The sequence below is a fragment of the Alligator sinensis genome, unplaced genomic scaffold (assembly GCF_000455745.1).
Source record: "Alligator sinensis unplaced genomic scaffold, ASM45574v1 scaffold259_1, whole genome shotgun sequence".
In the NCBI taxonomy this organism is placed as follows: Eukaryota; Metazoa; Chordata; order Crocodylia; family Alligatoridae; genus Alligator; species Alligator sinensis.
The window spans coordinates 767,035-777,358 of NW_005842430.1; the positions used below are offsets into that span (position 1 = coordinate 767,035).

At 40.2% G+C, this 10,324-nt stretch overlaps 2 protein-coding genes across 2 annotated transcripts in view; both read left to right on the plus strand.

Moving 5' to 3' along the window:
- LOC112551336 (ADAMTS-like protein 3) overlaps nucleotides 1–944 on the plus strand; it is a 276,557-nt gene extending 275,613 nt beyond the window's left edge. The window contains exon 15 of the transcript XR_003095629.1: nucleotides 806–944. The gene's annotated coding sequence lies outside the window, so the exon portion shown is untranslated. The remainder of the gene's footprint in view (nucleotides 1–805) is intronic.
- Nucleotides 253–10,324, plus strand: part of LOC102385129 (ADAMTS-like protein 3) — a 77,727-nt gene continuing 67,655 nt past the window's right edge. The window contains exons 1-3 of the mRNA XM_025211785.1: nucleotides 253–331; nucleotides 806–860; nucleotides 2,798–3,084. Coding sequence (XP_025067570.1) covers nucleotides 253–331; nucleotides 806–860; nucleotides 2,798–3,084 — 421 coding nt within the window. The remainder of the gene's footprint in view (nucleotides 332–805; nucleotides 861–2,797; nucleotides 3,085–10,324) is intronic.

Sequence of the window (10,324 nt, forward strand, 5' to 3'; positions counted from 1 at the left end):
TTGCCAGCCCCCCTCCCTGGCTGCACAGGCTGATATGCCCTGGGCCCCGCACACCCCTAGGGATGGCTCTGGTTATGAATGAAAACTTATAGTTAGTATATTAATGACCTGTTACATAAGATGTTATTGCCATTAATCAGGAGCATAAACACACACAGATAAATTGACAGATTGTCCAATGAGCAGGTTAATTGCTTACATCTTATTGCATTATTAAGTCTAAATGGCAGCCTTCAGTGTTATGTACTAGAAATGGCTAAATTTGAAAAAGTGCCTTTCACCATCTCTATTAAACATTATTGCTATGATGACCTGTGGCAGTCTTTCTCAGGTTTGTGAGGAGAATGCAAAGGTACTTTCTGCCTTATATCTGGCTTTGCATGCCTAGAGAACATGGAGTGTTTGGTGTGGAAGTTTGGCCTTTTTTAGTGCAGTTTGGCCCTATCTAGTGTTCCTGGGGTTTGAGGATATCTTTAGGTTCTGTGCTTTTTTTGCAAAAAAGAAAAGGAATCTGATTCCTTTTCTTTTTTGCTCCTTTTATTTAGTTTTGTGGAATGATGGGAGTCGGAGGCAGATATGAAAGGAAGTGTTCCTGCTGTGTAATTATAAGATTAGGCCATATTGTACAAGCAAATTTCTGTATTGGCTACATTCACTAAATGCTCAGTTAGAATGTAGCCATGCTTGTGTTGTAGTCATTCATTAACATTTCTGTAGAAACATTATAACCGTACACACATTACAAGTACATGCCACTATCTCCTCCTCCAACATTTTTTAATTGCTATACTCAAATTATTTGCAGGTTTATTCCTGAGCCCTGGTCTCCGTGCAGCACAACATGTGGCGATGGCATACAGGTGCGGGAGGTGAAATGCCGCATACTTCTCACTTTTACTCAGACAGAAGTGGAGCTGCCTGAGGAGGAATGTGAAGACCATAAGCCACTGACAGAACAAATATGTCACCAGGCACCATGTGATAGTGATCCTATTCCATACACCCCAGAGTTTTCACATGGAGAAGATGGCAGTTTGGTTTATGATTGGGAATATATTGGGTTTACTCCTTGCTCAGCCACATGTATTGGAGGTATTTTAACAATCTTTTTCTTCCGTGGTGTTTAAATTTAATGTTGGCAATGGCTCTTGCTGTTGTCTTGTACTGATGATTTTAGATGGGGTAAAAAACAAATACAGCATGAACTTTGAATTTAACCTGTTTATCTTCGATTAATGATCCCATCTAAAGGTATTTTGGGTTCCACGGGCCTCACATGGTTGTCCTGGAGATAAAATAGGTATGCCTTCTTTAAATCCTTGAAGCAGAAATTGGCTCTATCTAGCCAAGTAAGTTGCAAGAGGTCTGTGTCACAGCTGAGGCAGCAGTTAGTTTTTTATTATCAGATGACAAGCTACAAGGTAGCAGTTAAGTTCTCAGATAGTAGTTGGGTTTAGACATGTAACAAATCAGTGATGAATCTGCTTAAATGCTCTTTGTTCCTTCCCCCCAAATCATATGCATTCAGTTTTTGATCTAATATTTGCATATCAACAATCCTCTATCTTCCAAAATGCTGCCGTTTTCTGTGGAATAATGAATGTGGTTGGACAGAGACATGTATATCCATCAATGTGAAGTTCAAGCAGGTTTTTGTGTAGAATTCATTACAGTGTATCTCTCTGGAGGAAGTCTTGTGTCTGCAAATAGTTAGGCACATTCCTCCTACGATGTAACCAAATCTCCCGCTCATCTTAAGAACATGTTGCTGGCCAGTATTACAAGTGTTGCTACTATATACTGTACTTCACTGCCTGGACATAGAAGTGAATTATGAAGTGCTAAGTGGAAGCAGTGGAATTATGAGCACACCTGTGCCAGCTCTGAGAGCTCACCACCCCTCCCCCCACCCCCTGCTCTGCCAGCTCTGGCCACTTGTCACCCCCCACCCCCAACTGTTGACGCTGCCACCAGCTTCTGTGAGTTGAGTGGTTGCCATCCCCACTCCCTGGCTGCACAGGCTGATATGCCCTGGGCCCCGCACACCCCTAGGGATGGCTCTGGTTATGAATGAAAACTTATAGTTAGTATATTAATGACCTGTTACATAAGATGTTATTGCCATTAATCAGGAGCATAAACACACACAGATAAATTGACAGATTGTCCAATGAGCAGGTTAATTGCTTACATCTTATTGCATTATTAAGTCTAAATGGCAGCCTTCAGTGTTATGTACTAGAAATGGCTAAATTTGAAAAAGTGCCTTTCACCATCTCTATTAAACATTATTGCTATGATGACCTGTGGCAGTCTTTCTCAGGTTTGTGAGGAGAATGCAAAGGTACTTTCTGCCTTATATCTGGCTTTGCATGCCTAGAGAACATGGAGTGTTTGGTGTGGAAGTTTGGCCTTTTTTAGTGCAGTTTGGCCCTATCTAGTGTTCCTGGGGTTTGAGGATATCTTTAGGTTCTGTGCTTTTTTTGCAAAAAAGAAAAGGAATCTGATTCCTTTTCTTTTTTGCTCCTTTTATTTAGTTTTGTGGAATGATGGGAGTCGGAGGCAGATATGAAAGGAAGTGTTCCTGCTGTGTAATTATAAGATTAGGCCATATTGTACAAGCAAATTTCTGTATTGGCTACATTCACTAAATGCTCAGTTAGAATGTAGCCATGCTTGTGTTGTAGTCATTCATTAACATTTCTGTAGAAACATTATAACCGTACACACATTACAAGTACATGCCACTATCTCCTCCTCCAACATTTTTTAATTGCTATACTCAAATTATTTGCAGGTTTATTCCTGAGCCCTGGTCTCCGTGCAGCACAACATGTGGCGATGGCATACAGGTGCGGGAGGTGAAATGCCGCATACTTCTCACTTTTACTCAGACAGAAGTGGAGCTGCCTGAGGAGGAATGTGAAGACCATAAGCCACTGACAGAACAAATATGTCACCAGGCACCATGTGATAGTGATCCTATTCCATACACCCCAGAGTTTTCACATGGAGAAGATGGCAGTTTGGTTTATGATTGGGAATATATTGGGTTTACTCCTTGCTCAGCCACATGTATTGGAGGTATTTTAACAATCTTTTTCTTCCGTGGTGTTTAAATTTAATGTTGGCAATGGCTCTTGCTGTTGTCTTGTACTGATGATTTTAGATGGGGTAAAAAACAAATACAGCATGAACTTTGAATTTAACCTGTTTATCTTCGATTAATGATCCCATCTAAAGGTATTTTGGGTTCCACGGGCCTCACATGGTTGTCCTGGAGATAAAATAGGTATGCCTTCTTTAAATCCTTGAAGCAGAAATTGGCTCTATCTAGCCAAGTAAGTTGCAAGAGGTCTGTGTCACAGCTGAGGCAGCAGTTAGTTTTTTATTATCAGATGACAAGCTACAAGGTAGCAGTTAAGTTCTCAGATAGTAGTTGGGTTTAGACATGTAACAAATCAGTGATGAATCTGCTTAAATGCTCTTTGTTCCTTCCCCCCAAATCATATGCATTCAGTTTTTGATCTAATATTTGCATATCAACAATCCTCTATCTTCCAAAATGCTGCCGTTTTCTGTGGAATAATGAATGTGGTTGGACAGAGACATGTATATCCATCAATGTGAAGTTCAAGCAGGTTTTTGTGTAGAATTCATTACAGTGTATCTCTCTGGAGGAAGTCTTGTGTCTGCAAATAGTTAGGCACATTCCTCCTACGATGTAACCAAATCTCCCGCTCATCTTAAGAACATGTTGCTGGCCAGTATTACAAGTGTTGCTACTATATACTGTACTTCACTGCCTGGACATAGAAGTGAATTATGAAGTGCTAAGTGGAAGCAGTGGAATTATGAGCACACCTGTATGTGACAAGAATGATGACCTAAGTGGGAAGTGAAGACATTTGTACCCACAGAACCAATATAAAATGTAGAAAAGGGCTGAACAGCAACAGTTAGCAAATGGAGACACAATCTAGTGTTCATAGAAAGGTGCCTCCGTTGTGTTGTTCACCAATTGGAACGCTGAAGACAGAAGTTGGGAGGGATGCCCAGACCGCTGTCAACAGGATGGTAAGTGATTGGTGTAAATGGCTCCCTAACATTTTCTTTAATTGGTGACATTGGTCTACAAGGACACTAATGTACCTGGTGAGAAATGGTGCAAAGTCTTGTTAAGCCCAGTGGGCTTAATTGGGCATTATGGCCGCGTCCACACAAGCATGGACATTTACTTCCCTATGGATGGTGGCAGACTAGTAGGGGGCACTTCTGTGCTGAGCCACCCACCCCACAGTGCCTGTTCACCTACCAAGCTCCAAGTGCCTCTCCGGGGCACCTCACATCCTGCCAAATCTCTTCCAGGAGCACACCTGCAAACCTGGGGTCACCGCTGCCACCACCCAGAGGATCTGGTCTGTCTTTGGCCCTATGCCCCCTGGGGTACACAGGCCTTGTAGACCTTGAGGGTGCTTGACCCACTGTGAGAATTTGGGGTTCTTCCTTTAGCCTGAAGCACAAAAAATAGCCTCCTTTAGTTAGCCAGACCAAGGGGACATGGAGGCACCCCTGTCTCCCTCTCCTAGTCAGTTCACCACACTTGGTACAATGGAGAACTTTATTGAATACAGAGAGTAGGCTTGGGGGAGGGTACAAGATAGAGAAATATCACAGACTAACCTTAGAGCAAACAGTGTGGCTGGGTAGCCTTTCATCATACATCTGCATTACTGCAAGCTATATATTTAGATAGTTTCCAAATTCATGGTGTGTCCATGAGTTTCAAGAGACAGCCAGAGCCCAAGATGGAGGCCCCTTAAATGCCCTGTTTGACCTCACCTTCTATACCCAGTCAGGACAGGTTTTGTTGGCTGCTAGCCAATCAATTTAAAAAGCATCACTGGTTACTTGGTGGAGTGACAGGGGCTCCCACCCCTGCCCCCCATGCCATGAGATCACTGCTTAGGACAATAGAGATCTCTCCCCTCTCATCAGTCGTGTAAGCAGAGCTGGTTGCTTAGTGACCGGAGTGATAGACACCTGAGATTGAGGGAAGGGGACACAGACTAGCCCCAGAGTGAGGAGGAAGCCAGAATGGGATTTCATCACAGGGACAACTAGCAGCAGCACACCTTGTGCCACCTCCAGTTGTCCCCAGGGAACACCTGTGTCACACGTCCTCTACTGCATGTCAGGTTACCCCAAGCGGGGTAAGGGAGGCTGGATCCAACATTAGGCTAGCTGCAGCAGCCTTACTTGGGGTTCTGGGGGCCTCCTGGGGCTGCAGCAGTGGTGTGCACTGCTCTGCTTTTTTTTGCTTAGGTTTTGACCCCTGGTATCCAGGGGTCACCCCCCCTCCCCTCCCCATGCTGCTCCCTTGCATTGTGGAGAACAGATGAATGTGCAGTATGTGATGCCACATACTGCATGGCCACGCTCATCTAGACATGGCATATAGGTGCTAAAGCCCAAAAAGATACAAATCACAGTGTGTTTGTATGAGTTGTTTGCAGCTGTAGTAATGATGATCTTATTTTATCTATCTACATTTTTAATGTCAATAATATATTTTAAAGCAATAATGAAAACAGAATTATAAATTAGGAATAAAGGCGTTTACTACCTCCACATTTTTAATCCTCTTAATTTTACTATCTGAACTAAATGTCAGAAGTTATTATAAAGCCTCTGAAGCAAATAATAAAGCTTAAGACCTGATTTTGCTTCCACTGTAGCCTAATGAGTATTTTGCCGTAGGATAGGCATAACTAGCAGGGTTTGTGCCTGGAAGAGTCAAGAGAAAGGGGGACCCTGAGTGCCAAAAGAGATGGGTACTGAAAGCAGCAGGAGTCTTACCTGCTCTGGAAACTCAGCTTGCTGCTGTTCCTGTCATGGTATGGTCTGCCCACTCCATTTGTTGCTCCTGCAGCAGCAATGGCATGAGGCTGCTGCTGCGGAGGGCAGAAACTCCCTCCAGAGGGACCATTCTGGTGCCCAACTAAGTTCACAGCCGGGGCTGGTGTCCTGCTCATCCCTCACCCTCCAAGTTATACTACTGAGCTGCAGTCTACAATATTTGTCCTTTGTGATTTCATGAGGCAATTCGACCCAACCTTTCTGTCTAGATGTCAATGTATTGAAAACACTTCTAAGGCATGTACTGCATAAGAACCATTTGAAGAATGAGCCAGTGTTTGACATCAAAGGTGTTTCCCTCTATGCTCTTGGGGCTTTGGTGTTATCTCTAGCACCATACACTGAGATATTCTTCATACGTGCTGCTCCCAGGAAATGTGGGAAATTAACGGTGTTGCGTACTTCCAGAAATCCCTCTGTTCTTATACTACTTAGGTAGTAGCGAGCTTGTCCTGCTATTAGTTCTGTTTGTCTTCCTGCCTTAGCAAACACCTTTGAACATATCACAAGCTGCCTGCAGATAAATAGTTTTAAGAAACCAGACTTTCTTCTTGTTTCAGTTTTTTGCACTGCACTAGCCAATTATTTTGCTTTGTCTACTAATTTTTCTATTGTGCAGGCACAGAGGACCTGATAAATTTCTTTTCAGTTTTATGTTCAAATCTCATTTCAATGAGATGAACTATGTACTTCCAAAAAAAAGGAAAATAAGGTTTGGAATATTGAGAATTAACATAAATGATATTAGCTTCTGTTTCTAGCATGCGTGTAGCTAGCACGACTATTAAAATACATTTCTAAGGATATCTGTATCCTTTTCTTTTCTACCCTGCACTTTTCTCTCAGTGCCCACCTTTCCCTGATTGAGGGGAAAATCTGGGTCTGAAAAAGCTACAGACTTTATTGCTTCTGGAGCAAAGACGATATCTGTGTTCAGTATTAGATTTTCCCCTCAAGTTCTTCCACAGACCAGACATTTAATTTAAATTTTTTCCTGGTCCATATCATAAAAGGAGGTAAAATGCAGACAGTAACATTCTTTTAGAAATATAAAAATTATGAAGAAAATCCACTCTAAAACACATAATCAAACATCATCTTTCTCTCTATTTTTACAAAGCTTTTATAGTTATAGAAATTATAAACGTATTGTTAACAAGATAGCTTCAGTTATCCTGCATGATTTCTGCACTGCTTCTATATAAACCATTTTGTGGCTCATCATGTCTGATATTGGATGTCATAAAATGACTGCCTTTGAGGGCTGTTAGGTTATGTTATGCCTGTTATCATAGTTATTACTTCTGTCATCAGTCTGCTCATAAATGAAAATAGATGTCCTCTATGTTAGTCGGTGAAGCAGACATATTAAAGATCCCAAAGAAACTGCACCATGATCCAAAAGGTTGAAGAATTGACTGTCTAGCCTCAGTGCCTGAAAAAAATTCAAGAAATTGCAAAGTCAGAAGTCCAGTCAGTGTCAAATTTGTAGTTCTTTGCTCATATGAGCCCTTAATCTGACAGACTCGCATTGACTTATTTAATATTTTTCCTGACTAAACCTGAGTAGGGAATTCAATATTTGTCTTTGTATTCCCAGCATGATTTCCCTGTTGGAAGAAATATATTTTTGCTGTGAGGACATGGCGCATATGCATGAAGCAATATGCAAAATGTTGTCTTCAAGAAATAATGTCTGTTATAGTATATGCCTGTCAACAAGGGAAATGTTTCTTTATATCTGAAATATTTCTTTAGTGTCACTTCCATCATTTAACAAATCCCCTGTTTTAAAGGGATAATCTCAATTTAAAAATTATGAGATATAATTAAGAACAGTTTCTTTACAAGATTCCTAACAATTCCTTTAATTATAAAAGCAATTCTTGCAAATCCAAAGTACTCATCATGATTAATATGCCTAATAATATTTGCATATCTTTCCAATTGCTTAATAAGAATTAGTTAATGTACAGGTCCCTGTACACATGCAAGTAAAGACACAATGGGATCTAATACGTGATACACACAATTGCACTTTCTGCTATGTCACACGTGCATGGCAGGAAGCATGACTGTGGGATCCAGCATCTATTCCTAGCATGCCTTATTGGTGGTGCAGAAGGAGCCTGATTCTAGCAGGAAGCAAGCTCCCATGGCTGGGACACTGCAACTCATGTGATTTCCCAGCTGTGGAAGAGCCCCATGCACTCCAGTGGGTGGAACACTGCAGGTTATGTGATCTCCCAGCCACCAGGATGCACCATGTAACTCCACAGCTGGGAGACCACAGCTCATGTGATCTTCCAGCTGCAAGGGCTTGGTCTTCCAGCTGTGGGAGTGTGTGGGCTGCCCCATGGCTGCAAGCCTGTCAGCTGGGAGCTCCCAGGCCCTGGCCACACGTTCAGTTAATGGCATGATAGGAAACAGCTACAAAATTATTTCACATATTTTGTGGAATAACTTTTTTAGCTTATTCCTCTTTTTCTCATGCCATTAATTGATTGAATGTGTGGCCAGATGACCACATCATTCATGATTGACTAGTTAATTACATGTTAAGTGTAATGTGTAGATAGGGCCTTAGTTTCCTTCCATTAACGCCTGGTTTCATTTTAAGATTCTTAATGATGGGTATAGGTGTCAAGTATGCCAAGAGAGTATGTGTTCATGAACAGCATTTACTAGATTTTATTGTAAACTATGGAAAATTTTTAGTTGGTTGCCGATCCTATAAAAAGATTTTTTAAAAGAAAAATAAATTCAGACCATATTTAATTGGACAAGATTATTTTAAAGGACACTGTCAACTCTTAAAATAATATTTCTGGGTGCAGTTATTCTGCCCACCACCAGGAAACATACAAGGGAAGGCATAGGAAGAAAAAACATTTTGCTCATTTTTGTATAATTTTGATATTTATTAACACTTTTTATATAGCTGCGTTCAATGTTTTGTCTGCATCTGGTTTTGTTTTTTTACATGGCAGTGTGGGAGAGAAACACGTGGAAATTCTGACTTTGAACCACTATTGCCAACTTCAAATACGATGAGTCATCCTTCTGCCACTTACATTTAGCAACTTCCATCTTCCCTCTTTATTTTTTCTCTGAACAGGGAGGATTGAAAATAGCTTTTCAGAAAACTCTTTGATCTTTTAAAACAAATTTGTACATTGTATATTTCTTCACACAGCAAACAATGATGAGTGTGCATGAAGACTGAAAGATGGGTCTAAATTGAAAATATTCTATGATGCTTAGTAATAGAACAATTACCATAATAGTTCATCAAATTAACATCAAAGCTATTCATGCTGCATGAGCAGTCTAATGTGTACATAATTTTTGGCTAGATTTTCTATTATTTTGAGATCATAAACCAAAAACTTCATATATTTGGAACTCAGTTTGTTTTCCAAGTGGACTTTGTCAATTTAATGAATTAAGAGTAACTTCCTAATCCATACAATGTCAGAATTTTATCACTGATTCAAATGACAAACTAATATAGAATTAGATTTGCAAAAACTGTTATGAGCAACCTTATACTTTTTGTTTGCCAGTAAAGTTCTAGGAAATGCTGCATCCATAGAGTATGTTTATTCAAAAGACCCCATGGTCTGAAAAACAAGGAACAGGAAAATCTGTTCTTTATCAGCTTCATAATTTCTGCTGTGTTATAGCTTAAAACATCAAAATATTGTACTCTTGTTTCTCTTAATAATAAAGCCCTTGTGGTAAAAAATTGTCAGGCTTTGTGGCATGAAGATGAATGAAATGACGGATGTCACACATGGAATTTTCAGTTGTCATATGAAAAGTAATTCTTCGAGATAGGAAATGTGCACTCAGAACCACAATGTGTACTCAAAATCACAAGATAAACTGCTAACGAGAATAATAATAATAATGATTAATTATGTTACATAATAACTATTATATCATAATATTATATTATACCATAATAATATTAGATTAGATTAGATTAGATTAGATTAGATTATTGGTCTAGTATACCAATATAGGAGTTGGTGTGAGAAGTTCAGACATTATTTATCCTAACCCAGTTGGGAAAATATTTTTTCCATCATCAGATTTACTTGTACTTTTTCTGTGTGTGCGCACACATGCACGCACGCATGCATGCACACAGTTTTTCAGTTCCTAAACCTGTTAGGAAGATTGGCAGCCACTGAAATCAGTAGAGCTATGGTTGTATAATTCAGGACAGAATTTGTCTTAGAATAGTAAGTAGTTAAGAAGCCTCTTTGAATTGACAGCCAGAACAAGACACTTGAAACAGAAACAGACCTTTGACACTGTTCCCAGTCTGGGCATGGACACTGCAATTGTAGGAACAGTCATTGTTTGATACATTCGTGTCTGGCAACTTCTTTCACAC